Consider the following 23883-nt stretch of genomic DNA (forward strand, 5'->3'; position numbering starts at 1 on the left):
AAAAACACCAAAAAACCAAAAATGTTCTCTTGTTATGCTTTATCCTTTTCCAATATTAATTGAAATTGTCTATATGAAAACCAAGTCATGTTTTTCACTAATGATGCAGCTTTGTATGAGCATTTTAAAATGTGCACATTAATAAAGAATGACTTAGTCATTTTTAATTCTTAACTCACTGGAATATCTCTCAGAACTTCTTCCTTGACATGGTCCTTTGGAAAGTTGTGTTCAATCGAGACAAACAAGGAGAATATCGCTTCACCACCACACAGCCACCACAGGTTGGAAATCAGCACTTACTCTCAATTCTTCACGTGTATTTAGGCTCTTTTAGTTGTGTGCTCTGCCGCCTTTCTGTAGGGTGGTGTTCTGTTGTGTGTTGCCTCAACCTTTTCTCCTGTGCCTGGCATTTCATTCCCTGTAAGGAGTCCTAGAAAATTCTTGGCAAACCTTTGTTACAGGTTTTTCAGGACTTCAGAAATTTCATAAGTCTCTTTTCCATTCCAATCCGTATCTTCGCTGTGTGTAAAGGTCTTCTCAGTAGTGAGAGGTTTCCCATTTCTCTCTGGTTTATATGTTTACGGTTTTCATGAGTCCCATTAGACCTAAATGAGATTCATGGAAACATAGTTATGAAATGGGAATTGTTCAGAGGCCAAAATGAATCAAAATTCAGAGGCCAAAATTTTGAGGAATTATTTCTGATCTCTTGTCAGCAATCACTGTACCTTGATTTGGGTGGCTTTTTGGCTTTTCCAAACATAGGTCTCTCTTCATAAAGATTTTCAGAGACCATGCATATCTGTAAATAAATCACAGCGTGGGACTTTGACTTTTTGGATCCCTTCGCAAGCCTGAGATTTGAAAGACATACAAGCTCCATGGGAAAAAGAGGAGAGAAATAGTTGAATAAAACCCATGTTTTATTTCCTGGTGTTTGGATGTTGAAGTATAGTTAGATACCGTAACATAGTCGTATAGTATAAACTAATATTGTGTTACATGTGTAGAAGCATATGTATGCCCTATGTAAGGTAACATATCAGGTCAGTCTTTTTTTTTTTTTTTTTTTTTTTACCTGATACCGTTGAATTAGCTCTGATCCAGCCCATTTGGATATAAAGAACTTGACAGTACAGTGTCTCCCCACCTCCTCATCTGACCCATTGCCGTTTATGCATTGGCGAGGTGATGTGCTTTTACACATGTGAGTTCTAAATCTTCCCCTCATTCTGAGGCACAAGGAAAGCTTTCAGAGTTCAAGAGGATTCCCTGGCATTTCTGAGTTGGGCCACTCACTTATTTTTAGCCTTCTTTTATTTAAGTACCAACTTCCTGAGCTTTATTTTGGTATTTCAACGGGCTTGATGCCCAGTGTAGTATCACAGATTACTTTCCTTCTAAGAGGTCCCGTAGAGTGCCATTTCCTTGTCTTCTGCTTTATGATGAAGAGTGAGAATTTGGTAGTAATGGGATGAGTCTGGCTTCAGCTTCAGTTCCTTTTTCTCAAAGCGGTGTAGTGATATGGCCACAGCTATATCAGGGGCTCACATCCTTTAGCTAAATCTCCTTTGTGTCCAAGTTTTTTTCCTTTTGGTTACCTCACTATGTTATTTCAAAGGGTATATTCTGGCTCATATCATCAGTCCTCATATGAAATGTTTGTATCAGCAAGGCCCAGGCCATGGAAAACATTTACATTGAGTTTCCAGCATCTCCAAAGAGTTCTCTAACTGTTGATCTAAACAGGAAATGCGAGGGCACCTGACTGGCTCAATCTGTAGTGTTGTGACTCTTACCTTGGGATTATGAGGTTTGAGCCCAACATTGGGTGTAGAGATTTTTTTTTTAAAGATTTTATTTATTTATTCACGAGAGACACCCAGAGAGAGAGAGAAAGAGAGAGAGAGAGAGAGAGAGAGAGGCAGAGACACAGGCAGACACACCAGGCTCCATGCAGGGAGCCCGACGTGGGACTCATCCCAGGACCCCGAGATCAGGCCCTGGGCTGAAGGCAGCGCTAAACCACTGAGCCACCTGGACTGCCCCTAGAGATTACTTAAGAAAAAAAATTCTTTAAGCAGGAAATGGCAGGTTCTGAGGAGGCCCTATTTATACCTATTTATTCAAAAAGTGGGTATCGTAAGCCTCCTTTAAAATATTTGAATTGGAAATTTCTCCTCAGTTTTCAACCAAAATTGAATGGGAGAAGATTCTATCATTTGCTAAATCTGTTTTCTAGAAATTTGGTAGTATCTGTCCTCCTTATTTTTAAGAGTTTGTGTCTTTCATGTGAAGTCCTACCTCAGAAGTGCTCACAGGAGAGAGTGAAGGTAGCGAGTGGTCTAGCATAGGCAGCTCCAGCATTCCCTGTATGTTTTGCCACTTTGTTCTGAGAATCCCAGAGTAGACGAGAATTTTAGTCTTCATTTTCTGTAGTCATGATTGAGAAAGCATTTTTTAAGTTACTGGCTTTAGAAAAGAGTTGTTGTAAGGTTTTAGCACAGAATGCTTCCCACTTTCATCTTCTGACACTTCTGTGTGTGATGTGGTTTCACTGTTCATATTTGTGACCCTTCAAGAACTAGTCAGCTAGTTGTATCCATATGGCTGTGGTTCTCAGTCAGAGACAGTTCTCTTTGCCCCCTGCCTACGCTGACATTTGATGGTGTCTGGAGGCCTACTTGGTTGTCACACTTGGAGAGGAGAGGGGTTGCTCCTGGCGTGCAGTGGGTAGAGGCCAGGGGTTTTGCTCTGTAAACATCCTACAGTAGTACACGGGACAAACCCCTCACAACAAAGACTGATTTTTTTGGAGAGAAAGCGAGAGAGAGTGCATGAGCGGGGCGGGGAGAGAGAGGAGAGAGAGGATCCCAGGCAGACTCCACAGTGTAGAGCCTGACATGGGACTTGATTCCATGACAACTGAGATCATGACCCGAGCTGAAATCAAGAGTCGGATGCTTAACCAACTGGGCCACCCAGAAGCTCCACACAAAGAAATTTTAGTCCGAGATGTCACTAGTGCCAAAATTGAAGGTGAAAAAGAAAGTAGAGGCGAGAAGTCCCTTAAGGACTTCTGTGGCTACCGTGATTCTCTGCCACAAACTCTCCGTTCCGCCTCTGACTGCTCTGTGCTCTTTTCTACCAAGGATCCCATGAGGTCTTTTCAGACTGCAACTCCCAACCATCTGTATTAATTCTGGGAGGAAGAGAAGACCTATTTCTTACTTTTTCCTCCTTTACCATATAGACCCAAGGGCCATGGAATTGTGTTGAAAATTTCAAAGCTAGAGGCCCTGGACTAGGCCCCACATCTTAGACAGTTGGATTGGGAAGTCAGGAGCCTTATCTGAAAATCTCTGACGACTTTGTCTAAAATACCTGTTTATCGACAAGGGACATTGTACACCTCCAGCATCCTCCCACATCTTAAGGTCTTATTCCTAACTTCACTTTGTACATAAAGAAGCAACATTGGGCTGACTTGCCAAGGTTGTGCATGTATTGAATAACAAAATCGGGAGTTGAAACCAGGGTTTCTCAATTTCAAGAGTTTCTTTTTTTATAAAGCATTACCCCTATTTAGGAAGATTTGTGCTGCATAATCTGTTACTAAAAAGCATTTGTGTGTATCCTGTGTGTGGTAAACTAGGGCCAATTAGTAGTAGATGTGGACCTAGGATCATGTCGTTGTGTAGGTTGATCCTGCCCGAGGATTTGTGCTGGATCATGTTTTCCTTTTGGGGGGAAAAGCAGATGTTAGTGGTAATCTTCATGCCACGTAGAAGATTATTTGAACTTATTTAGATAGAATGTTAATTCTGATTATCTTTATTTTATATTCAGGATTGGTATGGAAGAAGACGATTTTGAGAACCACAGTATCATTACAGCGCTTCCCCCACAAGCATGGCTTTATATTTTACATGCTACCCGTGAAAGCATTTCCTAAAAGTAGTCTGGCATTGGGATTCTAGAGTGAATAGCTTGGAATGGCCTAAGAAGCAGGAGAATTTTAGCTATAGATCTTTTTGAAAGTTCTTTGTGGTCTCTCTTCTGGACTGTGGTAGCCACTTTCCTGTCTTTGAGGGACACACTCAGTCATTTAACCATTGCTTTCGGCAGCAAAGGAGAAGATCCCGTTGCTATAACTACTGTATTCTCCTGCTTCAGGGATTATGCTTGGATGTTGGGGGAGACCTGCGTGCTCACTCTAAGCCCTGTGGTGTCCCACCTCTTTGCCCTCCTCTTCTTGCCATCATCATATCTCCCTTGGTTCATTTCTCTAGCATGCCTGTAGCACCTTTTCTTTTCTCTACCGGTGAATTGGATTGTATTTGAGGATGTATGTGGTATGTTTGTATTTTTAAACTAACCTATATTGTGTATTTTTTTGTGTATGATATTTGGGGAAGGTGAGGTACAGGAACAGCATGTTTCTAATCATAGTAGAAGGAGATTCTCTAGTTTTCTTGTGACTTTATTTTTTCTGAATTATAATAATTTTACTTGTTTTTGATAAGGAAGTGAGGATTTTTTTAAAAAACATGCATCTCAATGTAAAAAGATTTCTATTTCATTGTGATTCTGTTTGCAACGAAATTAGTTTCCAATGTATTGCTTGCCTCACTTTCTACAGGTAGGAAACTGGACTTACGGGTGTATGTGTGTCTTAAATTTGAAGGCACTGGGCTGTGACTTATCTTAACTCAGCCTGCTATGCATTGTTGCGTGCCCTTCCACCCAGCCAGTTCATCTGGACAGTCAAAACCTGTATGTTTTCGCTTTTTTTAAAGTCAGCATTCACCATTTGCCTTTTCCTGTGGTCCTTTAACAGTGCTACAGGCTGTAAAATGAAAAGTGACAGCTTTCAGATTGATTTAGGAACAGGGATCTTTTTTCTCACTACACTGAAGAATTTAAGCACCTTGGGGAAAACATAGACCCAAGTAGTGAGTCTCGTCTCAGGTTACATATGAAGGTGTATTGTGTATGTGCCTACACGACGTGTAATGTGGGAAGGAATTACAGTTGACCTTTGAACAGCACAGGTGTGAGAGGTGCTAACTGCCCCTCGCCCCGTGCAGCCCAAAATCCGTGTATAAATTTTGACTCCTCAAAAACTTAACCACTGGGGCAGCACCTGGGTGGCTCAGTTGGTTAAGCATCCGACTTTTGATTTCAGCTCAGGTCATGATCTCAGAGTTGTGAGATCAAGCCCTGTGTTGGGCTCCTTTGCTCTTTTGCGCTCTCTGCCTCCCTCCCTCCCTCCCTCTCTCTCCAGTAAATAAATCTTTAAAAACAAAACAAAACTACTGATAGCCTACAGTTGGCCTTACTGATCATATAAGCTGTCAGTTAACACATATTTTGTATGTCGTATGTATTATATACTGTATTCTTATAATAAAGTAAGCTAGAGCAAAGTGTTACTAAAAGAAATCATAAGGAAGAGAAAATAAGCTTTTAGTACTGTACTGTATTTTACAAATCTGCGTAATTGGATTTGCACAGTTCAAACCCATATTGTTCAAGGGTTAGCTGTATTTGTTATTTGGATCACCTGAAGAATCCTATTTAGTCTCTTCTGAATCCTAATGCCAAGTATTTTCTTGTAGACTTCTTTTAAGATGATGATAGTTCTTTTTAGTTATGACAATAAAGAGGCTACTAGATAAAGATCTCCAGCCTCCCCCGCCCCCCAGTCCTCATACAGCTTGTTTGTGACCACAGTTTTTGCCTGTGAATTCTTGGTACCAGTGCATCTTTTTGTGTTTTGTTGATAAAATAAACTAGAAGACCTTTGAAAGTCTTAAAGATTTTTTTTTTTTAATTTTATATTATTTTTGCTGTTCTCTGCTGGCCAATTTAGAAACACACGTTTCAAAACATGTAATTGCAAATTTGCCTTCTTTGATGATGAAACCATTTTGGGTATCAATATTAAAATGCTTTACTTACCTCAGTTATGTTACATTTCATTTTGTGAGATTACTTCAATTGAGATTAAACCTAGTTGCAGCTTGAGGTACATGTTGATGGGACAACAAACACCATGGGGTTTAAATTTTGTTTGAAGAAGTGACAGCCAGAGTAATTAGAAGTTGACTGTTCTGCAGAGGTGACTGACTATAACTTACGTCTCAGTATAATCATTTTAGTTTTATTTTATTTCAGTTTTATCTCAAATTTCAATTAAATTCTGAGGACCTATATTGAATCTACATTTTTGTATAACTAGGGACTGCTTTCTTGTTCTTAAAAGATTGTTTATCTAAGATCACATTCATTAAAAACATTTGGATTGATCCAGAAGAATTTCAATGCCAGCAGAGCTTTTTATAATGAAATAATACTAAGAAATAGTGCTTGATTTATACTTTTCTATGTACTTCTTTCCAATAGTGGAACACCGGGGGAAGCTATAATTATAAAACAAAGTTGTTTTTTTATAGTAATGAAAACATGTGAAAAGAAGTGATTGACAGTAAACACGATCCAGGTTCTAGTTTTGACCTAACAGTATTTTCATCGTGCTTTATTTTTTGAAAGATGACATGAATAGTAATAATAATAATATTTGTATACTACTTTCTTCCAAAAATGAGCAGCTAGCTGGCTGAATTGCTAGGAGCAATGGTATAATCTGGGATAGAATACAGGGGTTTTCATATTAAATATTAAAAATATTTTCTTTCATTTGGATTTTTTTCCATTTATTTGTTGTACTCAGAAGTCATTTCTCTTATTTTCCTGTTGATGTATTTTGCTTTTAAAAACTTGTTAAGAACAAGCAGATCTTAATCTACTCGTATATTCTTTTTTTCCCTTATTTTCTTAGGAGTCAGTGGATCGGTGGGGAAAATGCTGCTTGTCCTGGGCTCTGGGCTGTAGAAAGAAGGTACCAAAGGCAAAGTATATGTATCTGGCTCAGGAGCTCTTGGTTGATCCAGAATGGCCACCAAAACCTCAGACAACAACAGAAGCTAAAGCTTTAGTTAAAGAGAACGGATCATGTCAAATCATCACCATAACATAGCAGTGCATCACTCTCGGTGGTATGTTAGTAGCAGGAGAATGCAATTTTAGGACATTCTGATCCTGTGTGTCGGGATGGCACCATTTCAATTTATGTCCCTTCTAATAGCTGATACTAGAGCCCCTTTTTTTTTTTTTTTAAATAAACAGAACAGAACAATAAGATTGGCCTGTCAGTTAAATTAATAGTCTGTAAAGTCCTATATCTTCTTTCAGTAACTACATGATACATATATTTCCAGAATTTTTTGTTAACCTCAGTGATACTCTTTATATAGGGTACAGAAGAAAGTTGGTATTTGATAGGCTTTTAGACATTAGCTTCTGAGACTTGGTTTATCTGTTTAAATTTATTATTTTCCTCACTCGCTTATTAGAAAAAGTCCTCGTTTATATACCAGCCCTAAATTTGCGATTGATCAATAAAATGGGTGTTAATTACCCTCCAGTGAAAATAGGTAGAAAGCCTGTTTTCATTTGGTTCCAAAATTTCTTGCAAAGACTTCCATATATACCTACACCTGTTCCCTTTGATAGCCTAGGAGTTAGTTTTATGGTGTTGCTTATAGAATAACTCAGGTAATTCCCATTTATGGTTTTATATTTTCTGTACAAACTGCCTGGGTTTTATTTTTCTAATCAGCAAGGTGCTTCACTGCCTTCTTCAGACGTCCCTCAAAGCTATTAAACAGATCTTGTGGTATGTCTCCTGTCAGTAGTATAATTTACTTCACTTAAATGTTGTAGGACAATTTTCACTGGGAAAGAAAGTTTTTTGTTGTTGTTGTTGTTTTGCAATAGATGTAGGTCTGTCTGATATCTCTTTTTTTTCTCTCAGGTTTTATATAATTTTAAATATTTTTATTTTCTATCTTTTTAATTACTTAAAGACATAGGATAATAGTGAATTGGGTTTTGTTTTTTGTTTTGTTTTAGTCTTTTGAGTTAGACTTTCACCTACTAAAATATTGAAGGGTTGATACATGTCTCTCCTATGAATAATGAGGCTTAAAAATGAGTGGTTTTGAGTGACTGCTTCTTCAAAACAGTGTGAACTCGCTGAGCTTGTTTTATGCCATTAGGTGGCGCCAGAGGTCAGAGCTTACCTGTTTAAGACGGGATGTTTACCAAGGAGCATTAATTTGGATGTAAAAATTTGTGGGAGGAAGAAAAAATGAAATAAAGTTAAAGAATAGACATTAATTGGGCCAAAAGAAATGTGAAAAGTATTTTTCACCTTTCTGTTTTTTCTGGTTATTTTTAAATTCGAAACAAAATTAAAGTAACCTTAAAAATGCCTTTCTGGTGCTCGCTTCTGCAGCACATACACAAAATCGGAACAATACAGAGGAGATTAGCATATGGCCCCTGTGCAAGGATGACACGCAAATTCGTGACATGTTCCACATGTTCCATATCTTTTCAGCTTGGGGCGTGATCCTGGGATCCGGGATCGAGTCCCGCATTGGGCTCCCTGTGAGGAGCCTGCTTCTCCCTCTGCCTGAGTCTCCTCTGCCTCTCTCTCTCTCTCTCTCTCATAAATAAATAAATCTTTTTTTTTTTTTTTAATGCCTTTCTGGGTAAGATCCAGCAGTTTCGCAAAGCCCACAGTTCTGATAAACACAGAAATTGCTGTGCTATAAAACGGACACTAAACTAACTAAACTATGTGACATTATCCTGTGTTCTTCCCTAACTGGTAGCAGGCTTGTGCTGTCCACTTCCAGCTGATCATTGTTTTTCTGATAGATACTTACCAGTTTATCAGATGTTAGCCAGAGCTCTAGAACCACATGGTTCTCATTTTTTATGCTGCAGAGACCTGAATGATGTTAGGTAACTATAGGAAAATGTAAGTTACACTCAGGATCACTGTTAACTGCTATTGCCACTGATGATTCTTACAAAAATATTAATCGAAGTTTTCCATCAGAAAGCATAATATGATATTAATACACATTAGATAAGAACAGTTGTTCATGAATGAACAATTTTGTGAAGCTATGCATCTTAGACCTCTTGAGCTGTGAATTAGCACTGTTTTCTATAGTTACTTACTCTTGATCATTTTCTGATTTCCACATTCATTTTCAGTATGTATAAGCGTTATTCTTAAAGTGATTTCCCAGAATTGTAGGTTTTATTCTTTGATTTAAATACTGAAGCATATAATTAATGACTAAATAGCAGCTTAGAAATCCAGTTACCGGATTGTATTTAACATCTTTAAGAGCATGACCATAAAGAGCTGTACTTTTTACACCTTTCTCTTTTTTTAACATTTAGATTTTATAAGTGTTTTATATCTCATTTGTCCATATTATTTTCAAAGGAGTGAGGTTTCAAAGGAGTGAGGTAGCTGAAAGAGCATTTGTAGGAATCAGATTTGAACATAGACAAGGTGGGTTGTTCAAGTTGCAGTTGATGGTTTCCAGAATATTATTTGAAGAATGTCTGTGAATCTAGGTGTGGGTCCTACTCAGTGCCATAGATAGGAGGAGTTCCCTCTCTGTAGGTCACCGTTACATAGTAATTTTGATTCTGAACTTCACATTAAATTATTTGAGTGTATACAGACCTAAATTTAAAAATCTGTACATATCTTATTTTGATGTATTAAAGATTAATAAATATTGCCGATTTAAATTTTATTTATGCACATACTTAAAGGACAGAAATGTCCGGAAAAGTAATTGTTAAATAATGATATGTAACTTTTTAACTTTTTAAATAAATAACAAGATTTTTAATGTGTGTCTCCCTCAGGGTTGTTTAAAGTTTTTTTTTTTTTCTCCCTCAGATATAAATAGTGGTAACTATATGTTTTGTATCTTCTAGCACCAACTGCTGTAAAGCAATGCTGCAAATAATGCTTGAATAAAAGTGGCTAAGCCAACAACAAAATAAATACTTTTTATATTAGTTTTATAATTCTTACATTCGAGAGCTTTCCAAATTGCACTTGCATTTAAACAGAACTGTTGCGGTCTTAACTGTATTTATTTTGTCTCCCATGTTTGTGAAGATACTGCACAGTTTCAGAGGCATGGTAAATAACATATCAGTGTTTATGTATTTTGTTCCCCAAATGGCTATAGATAATAATATCCAGAGAAGAGCAAAATCCAAGCTTTAGAAAACCTTCTAAATCGCATGCATGCAATTTTGACATATCCGAAAATAGGTTTTTGTATATTTATGGTGGGAGGTGATGGGGAACTTTTGACAAAATGTGCGATGTTAATTTTTGTATAGTCTGTGGGCATTTACACATTTTTAATGTAATTAAATTTGGTAATTATGTGCACATTAAATTAATAAGATAGCTACTTCCTGTTATGATTTGTGAATTCCCTAAGACTTTGGATTTTTTTAAGTAACTTTATATCAGAAATGATACTGCATCTTTATATTTTTTAAATTGTATTGCTGCTCAAGAATGGTACCCTGATGTCAAAAAGGCATACATTCATAATTGTACATTTAGCATTGTAAATTCATAATCTTTTTTGGATTGAAGCTATTCAAAATAAAAATTTAAATGAATGAAATAACATTTTATTTCTGTGTCCTTATACATTTGTTTGCCTTTTAGCCATACAAATACTGCCCTCTCTGGATTTATTTTCCTACTTCTTATTTTCCCATTTCCTTTGTTTAACTTAGAATTTTTGAAGGGGATAAATACCGTTTTGCACATATATATCACATCATGTGTGTGACCATCCAGTGGAAACGTTAGTCAGATACGATGTAGAACCAAACGTTATTTGTATGGAGGCCAGAGGGCAATCGTGAAATGTTGAGACAAGAGGCTTAGAATCTACTAACAGTTGGGAAGATCCAGCCACGTCAATGCCGTGTAAAATTGTGTAAGTTTGAAGTCAAGTGGCAGCCGTGGCTACAAAGAGAGCGTTCCCAAGGAGAGAGAAGCTGTGGAACTGTGCATTGTCCGAGAAACCTCAGAGAAGGCAGGATTTGTGTTGGCCTTGTACTAGGGCGGGAGATGCTTCTGGGCATCCCGGGTTCTACAGGAGTGGGCATCCTCTGCTGTGGCCTCCGCACTGCTGTGGTGCGATGGACTGGGTGGTGTGAAGGTTAGAGTCCCAGGTTCCTTACGGCCCCTGTGGTTTGTGGTCATGACCCCACAGCCCCCGTCTTCCTTGGCTGTCACTGTCAGGTGCTGTATTTTGAGTGTATATTGCAGGGAAGGATGAGGTTGGAGGAGTTTGGAGGAGAACGTCAGCTGTTCAGAGTTGGGGTTTTGACTGCTCCGTAGGCGCACAGAGATCCCTCCAGTGCCCTGGTCCCCGAGTCTCCCCTCACTGAGGAGACCATGTCTCCTCCAGGCAGACAGCTAAGCTTTGGAAAGGCCAAACCTTATAGGCTGGGGTGACTTTTAAGAGGCAGAAGTTGCCTCTTAGCAGAGCAGATTTCTAACCTGTTAACATGAATCCAAAATTCAAAGGACGTGAAAACACGGGAGCCATCAGCTTCATTGTTCAAAATACTTCTCAACACCTCATCCAGGAGTATCTGGGTGGCCCTGTGGCTGGGGTCGTGGTCCCGGGCAGAGCCCTGCATCGGGAGCCCTGCATCGGGCTCCCCGCGGGGAGCCTGCCTCTCCCTCTGCCTGGGTCTCTCTCTCTTTCCCTCTGTGTCTCTCATGAATGGATAAAAAAATCCTAAACATCCAGGTTTTCAGCGAATGGACTCCACAGTGTGCTACTGTCTGCACCTTCCATATCCTTGGCATTCAGAATATTCTCTTTCCAAAGAATAAAACTTGGAGGTGCTTCTGATCAGAGCGCTTCCTTGGGAAATAGGCCACAGCAGCTTACCCGAATTTGACACAAAGTCTTCTTCTGATTTAAGATCTACACAAGAATTCTATTATATATGTGTGCTATGTTGCCTTTGTTTTACATCATTCTGTGTATCTTAGACATCGGCACTGAAGTCCACAAGGCATTGCATTGCATGGATGTTTCATACTTTAGAAATTTCACTACCTTCCTATTGATGGTCATTTAGGGGTTTTTGTTTTTTCTACTACAAACAACCCTGTAGTGTTTTTGTGCACAATTGTTTTTTTTTTTTTTAATTTTTTTTAATTTTTATTTATTTATGATAGTCACAGAGAGAGAGAGAAAGAGAGGCAGAGACATAGGCAGAGGGAGAAGCAGGCTCCATGCACCGGGAGCCTGATGTGGGATTCGATCCCGGGTCTCCAGGATCGCGCCCTGGGCCAAAGGCAAGCGCCAAACCGCTGCGCCACCCAGGGATCCCTGCACAATTGTTTTTAAGTAGGCTCCACACCCAACATGGGGGCTTGAACCCTTGACCTTGAGAGCGAGAGTTGCATGCTTTACTGACTGAACTCTTGGGTGCTCCATTTTGTGCACAAATTTTTAAAAAATATTCTATTTATTCATGAGAGACACAGAGAGAGGCAGAGACACAGGCAGAGGGAGAAGCAGGCTACACGCAGGGAGCCCGGCGTGGGATTGATCCTGGGTTTCCAGGATCAGGCCCTGGGCTGAAGGTGGCGCTAAACCGCTAGGCCACCCGGGCTGCCCCTTGTGCACAAATTTTAATGAGCCTAGATATAGAATGTATTTTTAGCAGTGTAACTGCTGGGCAAGGGGTATGTATATTTTTAATTTAGTTGATACTGCTAAACTTGTCCCCCAAAAGTTTGCTCCAATTTATATTCCCATCATTGTAGTATGAGAATGTTTCTTCACATTTCTTAAAATGCTGGATATTTTCAGGCTTTAAACATTAAAAAGTTATTTCAGTTTGGTGTTGGTGGAGGGATTATCAAATAGCCCAGGAACAGACTCCCAGATTCATGACTATGCTGACAGTAAGCTCTGAAGGAAAAGGGGATTTAATTATATATAAATGGGGCTAGGACAGCTGGTTTTCTTAATGGAAAAAAATAAAATTGGACTCAACTCACATCATATACAAAAATCAGTTCTATATGGATTAAGGACCTAAGAACAAAGGACAAAACTTAAACTCTGGCATTATAGGAGAATTTTTTTTACGTGGGATGAGAGGAGGACTTTTGATACAAAAAACAGGAATCATAAAAGATAGATAACTTTGCTTATATTAAGACTTGTGTCTGTCAAGAGGCATCATGAAGATGAAAAGGCAAACCACAAACTAGTTTAAGATATTTGGCACCTTTAACTGACTAAGGATTAGTATCCAGAATATATAAAGGATGCCTAGTTTAGTTTTTTTAAAGACATACACACTTCACATATAGAAAAATGAGCAAAAGAACCCAAAATTTCTCAGGAGATGAAGCACAAGTGAGGATTAAAAATATAAAAGATGCTCAAGTTCATTAAGTGGGGGATATGAAAAATTAGAACCACACTGAGACCTGCTGCGTGTGTATGGTAAAAATAAAAAAAAATCCGTTCCGAGGACGGCAGGGCTGTGAGGCAGAGGACCGGCCTGCCCTCTAGGCAGCACCGCTGTTGGCACAGCTCCGTGGAAAGCAGCGGGACGGCCCGCGTTGGATGCGTGAACGCCCTTCAAACCTGTAGTGCCGTGTGGGCCCCCTTCAAGGACGTTTTTAGTCGTATTACTCCTCAAAATGGGAGAGGAGAACTGGCACGGAGAATTGGGGCGGTGGGGGGGACGGCAGAGGAAGGGTGACCCACCTAAGGGGTGAGGCTGCCGGGGATCAAGTGTCCCCAAGCTCCCCGGCATCGCGGGGTCCTAATGTGCCGCTTTGTGGAGAAACTTACCTCCCTCCTGCCCCTTCCCGTCCGCCTTGACGCCAGCGTTTCAGTCCGTGCGGCCCCTTCAGTTAGCGCCACAGCTCGCCTCCTGGGAAGGGCCTTCCCTGACCGTCCCCGGGTCTTTATCCTCGGGATGCAGGGACGCTTCCCTCTTCCTTTGGAGAGCGCCGAGTCACCGGCCAGGCCCTGAGCCCATCAGCGGTTTCAGGGCGCGGCGCCACCGGGCAAGGCCCAACACTTGAAGGAAATTGCGGCGGGCGGCGGGCTCGGTCAGTGTCCACGTGCAGAATCACAGGGGCTGGTCCAAGAGATGGTTTGCGCAGTGTCGCTCAGGGACACTGCGCTGGCAGGTCAGCACTGCTGGGTACTGGCCACGTGTGCTTCAGTGCACGACTTGGTGTCTTTTGTGAAGCGGCTTGGGAACGGGAGCTGCTCATTTACGGCACAGTCCGAGGTCCTGTCCCCTTGCAGCCCCGCGACCGTGGTGTTACCTCCGCTGGGCCTCAGCGGCCTCTCCCTCAGCCCAGGAGGACAACCGTGTTCTTACAGGGATGGAGGGGATTCACGTAAAGAAGCGCTGTGGGAGCCCGGGGCCTGGGCGGGGTTGGGCGGCTGCCTTGGGCTCGGGGTGACCCCGGGGGCCCGGGATCGAGTCCCGCGTCGGGCTCCCTGCGTGGAGCCTGCTTCCCCCTCTGCCTGGGTCTCCGCCTCTCTCTCTCTCTGCGTCTCTCATGAATAAATAAGTGATCCCAAGAAAAAAAGGGAAGAAGAAAGAAAACGCTGAGAACACTGAGTGGCATAAAGTGTAGGTTTGGCCCGTGTTTCCCGGGCGCCTGACCAGAGTTGTCCACTGTTCGAGGACTGGGGCGACAGGAACCGGGCGGTCGTTGCCCTGGTTTGTGCAGACCGCTGGGCCCCTCAGGCCTGTGGCCCCCCGTCCCCTGTGCGAGCGGGCAGGAGGACCAGGACGCTTCACCGTGGGCCCTGCTCCGGCGTCTGTGAGCTTCGACGTGACTCACCAGTTCTGTGTAAAGATTTTAAAGTATCGGCTTTTAACTATAGCTTGAAAAAAGTTTTCTTAAAGATTTTGTTTATCTATTCCTGAGAGACACAGAGAGAGGCAGGGACCCAGGCCAAGGGAGCAGCAGGCTCCACGCAGGGACCCGACGCGGGACTCGATCCCAGGACCGGGGGTCACGGCCTGGGCCCAGGACACACGCTCCACCGCTGAGCCCCCACGTGCCCCGGGCTTGGAGGCGCTTTAACTGCAGGACGTTACCCAGGGCCAGGATCCGTGGGGGCGGATCGTTGTCCCGGGAGCACCGGGTCTCAGCACGTGGGGCTGCAGCTGGGAAGGCGGCCGCGAGGCACCCTGGGGTTCCGGGGACGGAGCCGGCTGTGGCCTGCAGGGGCGCGTGGGGGGCTCGGGGCGGCGTCGCGGGGCCGCACCTCCCGCACCTCGCGCACCTCGCGCACCTCGCGCACCTCGCGCACCGCCCGCACCGCCCACACCTCCCGCACCTCCTGCATCGCCCGCACCACCCGCACCACCCACATCACAGGCACCTCCCTCACCTCCCGCACCTCCCTCACCTCCCGCACCGCCCGCACCTCCCGCACCTCGCGCACCGCCCGCACCTCCCGCACCTCCCGCACCGCCCGCACCTCCCGCACCTCGCGCACCGCCCGCACCGCCCACACCTCCCGCACCTCCCTCACCTCCCGCACCTCCCTCACCTCCCGCACAGCCCGCACCTCCCGCACCTCGCGCACCGCCCGCACCGCCCACACCTCCCGCACCTCCCTCACCTCCCGCACCTCCCTCACCTCCCGCACCGCCCGCACCTCCCGCACCTCGCGCACCGCCCGCACCGCCCACACCTCCCGCACCACCCGCACCACCCACACCACCGGCACCGCCGGCACCTCCCTCACCTCCCGCACCGCCCGCACCTCCCGCACCTCGCGCACCGCCCGCACTGCCCACACCTCCCGCACCGCCCGCACCTCCCGCACCGCCCACACCTCCCGCACCGCCCGCACCGCCCGCACCTCCCTCACCTCCCGCACCGCCCGCAGGGCCGGCACCTCCCGCACCTCCCGCAACTCCCGCACCACCCTCACCGCCCCCACCTCCCGCACTTCCCTCACCTCTCGCACCTCCCGTACCGCCCACACCACCCGCACTGCCTGCACCACCTGCACCTCCCACACCTCCTGCACCGCCCCCACCTCCCTCACCTCCTGCACCTCCCGCACCTCCCGCACCTCCTGGACCGCAGCCTGGTGTCCACCGACGGGCGCTGAACCCGGGGCTGCCGCTGCGGGCGAGGGACTCCAGGACTGCGACCCTGCGGGAGCGCCCCCTCCCTGCGCTCCGCCGACCTGTGGAGCCGCACCCCGGGCCCTCGGGACCCACCTGCCCTGCGGCCGCACGGCTCGCTCGGGGGCGCTCGGACTCCACAGCGAGCAGCTCGTGTCTCCGCATTCGGCCGCACCTGCACTCCGCACCTGTGGAGTCGCCCCCCGCACTGGGCTCACTCGCCCCGCATCACCTTCGGGTGCTTGTGGGGGCTGCACGACCCCAGCTGCGCGCTGCCCGCCGCTGCCCCTCAGGTGCTGCAGGCGCAGGTGCGGGTGCAGGTGCGGGTGCAGGTGCGGGTGCGGGTGTGGGTGCAGGTGCAGGTACGGGTGCGGGTGTGGGTGCGGGTGTGGGTGCAGGTACGGGTGCGGGTGTGGGTGCGGGTGCAGGTATGGGTGCAGGTGCAGGTGTGGGTACAGATGCAGGTGCAGGTGTGGGTGCCGGTTCCCGTGCGGGTGCGGGTGCGGGAGGTGAGGGACCAGGACGCTTCCCCCCTCCCTCCTCTCTTCTCCCCCCTCCCTCCTTGGGATTCCAAGCACCTCTAAGTCGAGTCTGGTGCGAGTCAGGTGCGGGTGTGGGTGCGGGTGCAGGTGCGGGTACAGGTGCAGGTGCAGGTGCCCGCAGCGCTCTCTGTCAGCCGGTGGCGTTCCCTGGCAGGCCCTGCCCCACGCCCGTGTGCCCTCCGCGGCCTGGATCGGGCGCAGCTCGAACACTGCCAGCGGGAGGCCCCCGGACCCCACCCCGTTCCCCGAGGTCCCCCTTCCCCTCCCCTCCCCCTCGGCCCCGCGGCCGCCACAGTGCAGGACCGTCCAGAGACCCTAGCCCTGGGCCATGCGCAGCCGGTGGCCAGGGGCGGACGCCAGGACCGCAGCCCGTTCTGAGGTCTCTGTTTTCTGCTTTTCGGTCCCCAGACCATCCTCCCGGGACCCTCGTGTTCGCTGTGGTTACACTCGGCCTGTTCCTGGGAGAGTGAATCAGCGAGCGGCCTGTGAGTCCACGGGAACGGGCAGCTGATGAGACCGTGGCCAGATCTGTCCTCCTCTCACCTTCTCTCTCCTCCCTCCTCCCTCCTCCTCCCTCCTCCTCCCTCCTCCTCCCTCCTCCTCCTCCCTCCTCTCTCCTCCTCCCTCCTCCCTTGTCCCTCCTCTCTCCTCTCTCCTCCTCCCTCCTCCTTTCTCCCCCTCCCTCCTCCCTCCTCTCTCCTCCTCCCCCCTCCCTCCTCTCTCCTCCTCCCCCTCCCTCCTCTCTTCTCCCCCCTCCCTCCTTGGGATTCCAAGCACCTCTAAGTCGAGTCTGCTTTGTGGCTGCTGCTCGCACGGTGCCCGGGGGCACCAGGGTTGGGCCCATCCTAGTGCCCCCGGTGCCCAGGAGGGGCCTCCTGCCTCCCAGCGGGAAGGGTGCAGACGGCCTACCAGCCCCCGGCCGGGCCTGTCCCAGGCACAGTCTGAGTAACATGACCTCGGGCCACCCCCGGGATGCGGGCTTTTCTTGGGCCCAGGATGGATTGTTCTCTCTGCTGTTGAAAGCCGAACTGTCCCGGGTCTCCCTTGTCCTTTCTCACCCCGAGCCTCTGGCCTGTGGCTCCTGCCTTCAGTGCCCCTTTCCGGGATAGACCTTCTCTGCAGGCGGGACCAGGAGCTCAGTGCCTTCCTGCCCCGAGCCAAGGGGTGGGAGGAGGGGGTGCAGGAGGGGGCCTCTCAGTGGGTCTCAGGTATAGGGGTAGGCCCTGGATCCTGCCACTGGCAGCTCTATCTACGTGTCTCTCCCTGCTTCCTCCGCAGGTGACGAGTGTCATCGTGATACTGGGTTGGTTTTAATTTTCTGGAACTAAGTGCTACCTCATGTCAAAGCATTAATGGAGCCCCTGACCTGCGACAGGTGCTCGTGGATGTGACGAGAAGCTTGGTTTCCAGTTTGCTGTGGCGGCATCACGTTCTCGAGCGGCATCACGTTCTCCTCCGGCCTCCCCACTGGGAGCCTGTGCGAGGCGGTGTGTCCCCGTCCCCCCACCCCCGCATCCCCATCCCCCCTTGTCCCCGTCCCACGCACACAGCTCTGCCAGCGCCCCCAGCTGCACCTCCTGCCTGGGCCACACCTACAGTCTCTAACCCTTGGGTCCTTATCCCTGGAGAGGGACAAACAATATCTGCGTTCGGGAGTTTTTGTGAGAAGTAAGGGCAGTAAATCGTGTGCTGACTCACCCCGTGCCCTGCGCCCAGTCAAGCTCAGTAAACGCCAGCTCTTATTATTAAGGAGCTAAAGCAATTATTTGCTCCCTGATTGCACAAGAGCTCTGAGCGGCCTTTTGCTCTGCGCACATGACGGTGAGAGCAGACTTTCTCGGGCTGGAGATCACGCCAAGTCAGCTTGTCTCGCCCGTCGGTGGCGGCCCTGTGTGGCCAGGTGGCCCTGTGGTCGGTGGTGGCCCTGTGTGACCAGGTGGCCCTGTGTGACCGGGGCAGGGTGGGAGCTGCCCCTTGGGGGCCAGGCCCCAGCAGCGCCCAGGCAGGCTCAGGTGTGGCCTCAAGTATGGCCTGTCGCGGGCCGCCTCTCAGCCTCCGGGCCCAGGGCACCCCCCACCCTGCGTGCTCGCTCCGCGCCATGGCCCACCTGGTCTTGCCTCCGGGGCGCCCACTCTGAGCTGCGGCCTCCCTGCAGCCTGACGCCCGGGCTCCCAGGGGACGCCGGCTCCGGCCCAGACTGGCCGCGGAGGCTGTTCCCTCGCAGAGAACAGTGGCCGGGCGCCCAGGCCGGCGGGCGGCGTCGTTCCCATGGGGCCCTCTGGGGTCCCAGGGTCCCGGGGTCACCTGCGCCTGGCCCGCTGCAGGCCCTCCCCGGGCGGCGCTCTCTGTGCAGGGGCCGAGCAAGCCCGCACCTGAGCCCTACTCCAAGGCCTTGCGCTGTGCTGTCCCCTCCAGCTGGACATGTCCCTGCCCGGGCCGTGCCTGCCAACGGCGGGGCGTCGCGGGGATCGGTGTGGACCTCGGTGCCATAGCAAGCCGCTGGGTGGGGCTTCAGGTGTGTTGTTTCTTAGCCCCACAAAATAGGACAAAATGCCACCTGTGTGGGTGCGGGTCCCAGTGCCTGCGCGTGGTGGTGCCTTCGTGCCCTTGAACGAGCCACGTAGCGGCCGGTTCTCACGTTCTCTGTGAACGGGTGACTCTGCACGTAGCATTCGTCAAGCCTTTCCCCAGGCCTCATGGGGTTTTGTTTTTTGTTTTTTGTTTTTGTTTTACTTTATTTACTTAATCTCTACCCAACATGGGACTCAAACTCCTCACCTGAGATCAAGAGCTGTGTGCCCGGGCCGCCGGGTGGCCCAGCAGCTTGGTGCCGCCTTTGGCCCAGGGTGTGACCCCGGGGTCCCGGGATTGAGTCCCATGTCGGGCTCCCTGCAGGGAGCCTGCTTCTCCCTCTGCCTGTGTCTCTGCCTCTCTCTTTGTCTCTCTCATGAATAAATAAATAAAATCTAAAAAAAAAAAAAAAAAAAAAAAAGAGCTGCGTGCCCTTTGCACAGAGCCAGCCCGGCGCCCCCGGATTATTGACATCTGTCCAAGCCTGCAGCTCTGGTTCATTCACTTTAATAGCTGCACAATATTCGATTGGATGAATTTTCCACAACTTATCTGTTCTCTCATTGATGGATGTGTATTTCCATTATGTCTTTTTCTTTTTATTCCCCATTGCCCCATATCCTCTTCAATCCTTTGATAGTATCATCATTTTGAATTTTGGTCTGATAGGTATGAAATGGTATCTCATTGTTTTGTCTTGTATTTCCCTGATAACTAGGGAAGCTGAGCTTATTTTTAAATGTTTGTATGTTTATTGGACTTATTTTTAAAATGCTTAAACTTGGGGCACCTGGGTGGCTCAAGCGGTTGAGCATCTGCCTTCGGCTCAGGTCGTGATCCTGGGGTCCTGGGATCGAGTCCCACATCGGGCTCCCCACAGGGAGCCTGCTTCTCCCTCTGCCTGTGTCTCTGCCTCTCTCTGTGTTTCTCATGAATAAATGAATAAAATCTTTTTAAAAAAATAAATAAAATGCTTAAACTTATAATTACTCATTTCTTCTGAAAGTTATCTGTGCATATACATCGATCCATTTATAATGGAGCATTTTGCCTTTCTTTTTAAAAAAATTGATTTGTAGGAATTCTTAAATATCCTGGGCACCAGTCCTCTAAATTGTATACTTTGGAACTATCCTTTTTCAGTTTGCGGCTTATTTCACTTTATTTATGCTGTCTTGTGTGGAATAGCAGCTTTAATTTTAATCTAGTCAAATTTAGCAATATAACTTTATGGTTCCTTAAAAAAAAACACTTGATTAAGTGTTTTTGGGGCCCCCTGGGTGGCTCAGTCTGTTAAGTGTCCACTCTGGATTTTGGCTCAGGTCCGGGTCGGCCTCCTGCTCAGCGCACAGTCTGCTTCAGGTTCGCTCTCCCGCTCCCTGTGCTCCTGTCGGCCCCTACCCTGCACATGCGCTCACTCGCTCTCAAATAAAATCTTCAGAAAAAAAATTCTGCTACTCTCAAGTCACAAGAGAACTCTTCTATATTTTCTTCTAAAAGTTGTAAAGTTTTGTTTTTCACATTTAGGGCTTTAGTCCACGTGGAATTTTTTATACTGTGTGACGTAGGGAACCAACTGCATGTTTCCCAAACGTGCAGACCGTTTGCCACCTAACCCACCCTTTCCGCACTGGTCTGCAAAGCTACCTCTGTCATTTGTCACATTTCCCTGCATGCACAGGTTGGCCTCTGGCTTCTGTCGCTTGTTGGTCTCTTCTTATACTCACGGTCATCATTACTGTAGCTTTTGTAATTCTTAGTATGGGGTCACCACCCTTTGTTTTTCCTCAGAAAAAGCCTCATCCATTCTGGGCCCTTTGCAACTCCACGCACACGTTAGGGTTAGCAGGGCAAGCCCCACGGAGAAACCTGCTGGAATGCCGGTGGGAGCTGCGTGAATTTGTGAACTAATCTGGGGGAGGGTTTGCATCCTTTACAAAACCTAGCACAATTGTCTATAAAGGTGGTTTGCCTTTCTGTTTATTTAGCTCTTTTATGATCTTTCAATGAGGTTTCAGAATTTTTTGCATGAGATTCTTGCACAGGGGCTCCTGGCTCAGCTTATGGTCCCGGGGTCCTGGGGTCCAGCCCGACTTCTGGCTCCCTGCCCAGTGGGGAGTGGGGCTGTGTGTCTGCTTCTCCCTCTGCCTGCTGCTCCCCTGCCTGTGCTCTCCTACTCCCCTCCGTCAAATAAATAAATAAATAATATATTTTTAAGATTTTATTTATGCATGAGAGACACAGAGAGAGGCAAATACACAGGCAGAGGGAGGAGCAGACTCCCTGCAGGGAGCCCGATGTGGGACTCGATCCTGGGACCCCAGGATCAGGCCCTGGGCTGAAGGCGGTGCTAAACCACTGAGCCACTCGGGCTGCCCAATAAATAGAATATTAAAAAAAATATTGCACAGATTTTCTTAGGTTTATTCCTAGTTCTCCTCCCCCTTTTTTGAATTGTGGCTGTTACTATAGATGTTATCTTTTTTTAAAATTACATTTTCTCATGGTTTATTACCAGGATGTAGAAATGGGATTTATTTTTATGTAATTATCTTCTGACTATGATTCCAATAACTTGCTTTTTCCTATTAAACCCTTACACCTTATAATTACTGATCTTACTATATCTTCCCTGCATTGGCTAAAGCCTCCAATACAATGTTGAATAGCAATGGTCTAGGGGAGCATCCTTAACAGCATCCTGATTGCAGATGGAAAGCCTCCAATGCTTCATTAACGAACGTGATCTTTCTAGCTCTAGCTAAGTCATTTATAAAATCATGAGTAGGTGTTGAATGTTATTTTTTTATCTATTAATATGCTCTACAGTTTTTGTCCTATGTAATAAAGTGGTGAATTAAATTTATAGATTTTGAAAAATAAGTTCATTCTCACAACTCTATAAAGTAATCCCAAGCCTCATCATGCATTTAAAAAATACACGTGGATTCAGTTTGTTAATGTTTTATCTAGAACTTTTATTATCTGTTCATTAATGAGATTCCCTTGTAAATTAAAAAATAATAATATCTTTGATTTTTACAGTATTGTCCAAACTATACAGCTTAATAAGGTGGGTGGGGGTAATCTCTCTGGGAATAGCCTGTAAAGAATAATTACATTTTCCTCGAATGTGTTCTAGAATTCCTTTCCAACGCCCTCTTGGTTTTATTTCGTGTGTACTAGTTATCTATTTCTGCATTAAAAAGACCCCAAATCCTAGAGGCCTAAGATGATACAGTTTATTTTCTCACAGTTTCTGAGGGTTGGAAGATGGGGAACAGCTTAACTGGGTGGCTGTGGCTCGGGGGTTTCGTGGATCATCACTGAGCCTTGGCGGGGACTGTGGCCACCTTGGTCGGGGCTGGAGGATCTGCTCCTCACCTGGTTGCCAGTCCTCGGGGGACGGACGGCGGGACCCTTGGCACAGGGGCCTCTGTATCAGGCTCTCTGCGTGTCTCATGACCCGGCAGCTGGTGTCCCCGGGGCAGCCCTCGTCCCTCGAGAGAGATGGGAGCACAAGTCCCAGGGCCTTATTGTTGGGCCCGGGAAGTCACATGTCCTCCCGCACAGCGTCCTCCCGGGTGCGCGGCTGGGCCGGCGGAGCAGGAGGCGTGGGTCCCAGGAGCTGGGGTTCCAGGGTCGGGGCCTGCTGGGGCCACTTGGGGGTCCGGCTCCTGCAACGTGTGTACACTTGTGTAGCTCATTTTTAACTACTGATTTCATGTCTTCCAGCGGGTAGAGAGCTATTCAATCTTCTATTTCTCACTTTTGTGACACGTATTTTTTCAGACATTGTTCATGTTCTCTATGGTCCAACATTTTTCATCACGTTTTTATTTCTGTTTTTGCTTTAAATTTTTGGTTGCATCTGCAGTTGTGCTTTCTTCATCCCCACTATTGTTGAGACCCATCTTCCTTTTTTCTTGATCCATTTGCAATACGTTTTCCATTTTCATTAGCTTTTAGTAAGAACGAACTGGGCTCCCCCACAGCCCTCTTGGTATAATTGTTTTCTGTCACATTCCCTGGCAGCTTTCACCTTTATCTTCTTCTGTTTCCTTTGACTCTACGTAGTCGTTTCTTCTCATGACTTTGTAGATTGGGGTCTTAGCCCATTAATTCTCCACCGTCCCCCTTCTTCAGGGTATCCGTCTTCCCAGGTATTGCTCTTCCGGAGGCTCCTGATTTCAGCTCCAGTTAATGCCTGGTCTCTCTTACCGGCTCCTCCTGCAGGCTCTCATTTTATTTCGAGCTTTCCTTGGAACGGAGTTATTTAGAAGGGTGCTTTTGAAGAAATTTTCCTGTTTTTTTTGAAATTTTCCTGTATTAACTTCTTTTTTTTTAATTTAAAAAAATTTTTTTTTATTATTTATTTATGATAGTCATACAGAGAGAGAGAGAGAGAGGCAGAGGGAGAAGCAAGCTCCACGCACCAGGAGCCTGACGTGGGATTCGATCCTGGGTCTCCAGGATCGTGCCCTGGGCCAAAGGCAGGCGCCAAACCGCTGCGCCACCCAGGGATTCCCCCTGTATTAACTTCTAACTCAGTTGTGCTCTGTAGGATCCCAACACTTTGTCTCAATTTTTTGTTTTCATGTTTTAAAGGTTTGAATTAATCTTTACACCCAACGTG

The 23883-nt window shown here is 46.8% G+C and overlaps 1 protein-coding gene and 1 non-coding gene across 8 annotated transcripts in view; both read left to right on the forward strand.

The window, feature by feature from the left end:
* Positions 1–10600, forward strand: part of ATP13A3 (ATPase 13A3) — a 96302-nt gene extending 85702 nt beyond the window's left edge. For 6 of the 7 annotated variants that reach the window (XM_072726695.1, XM_072726688.1, XM_072726667.1 and 3 more), the window contains 2 exons: positions 195–284; positions 6848–10600. In XM_072726695.1, coding sequence (XP_072582796.1) covers positions 195–284; positions 6848–7045 — 288 coding nt within the window. In that variant the 3' untranslated portion in view covers positions 7046–10600. The remainder of the gene's footprint in view (positions 1–194; positions 285–6847) is intronic. The other variant, XM_072726701.1, reaches the window with a different exon arrangement.
* LOC112913819 (U6 spliceosomal RNA) lies at positions 8350–8457 on the forward strand. Its single transcript, XR_003233737.1, has one exon. It is a non-coding gene; the product is annotated as a U6 spliceosomal RNA (small nuclear RNA).
* Positions 10601–23883: the final 13283 nt, after the last annotated feature.

Source organism: Vulpes vulpes, chromosome 1 (genome assembly GCF_048418805.1).
Source record: "Vulpes vulpes isolate BD-2025 chromosome 1, VulVul3, whole genome shotgun sequence".
In the NCBI taxonomy this organism is placed as follows: Eukaryota; Metazoa; Chordata; class Mammalia; order Carnivora; family Canidae; genus Vulpes; species Vulpes vulpes.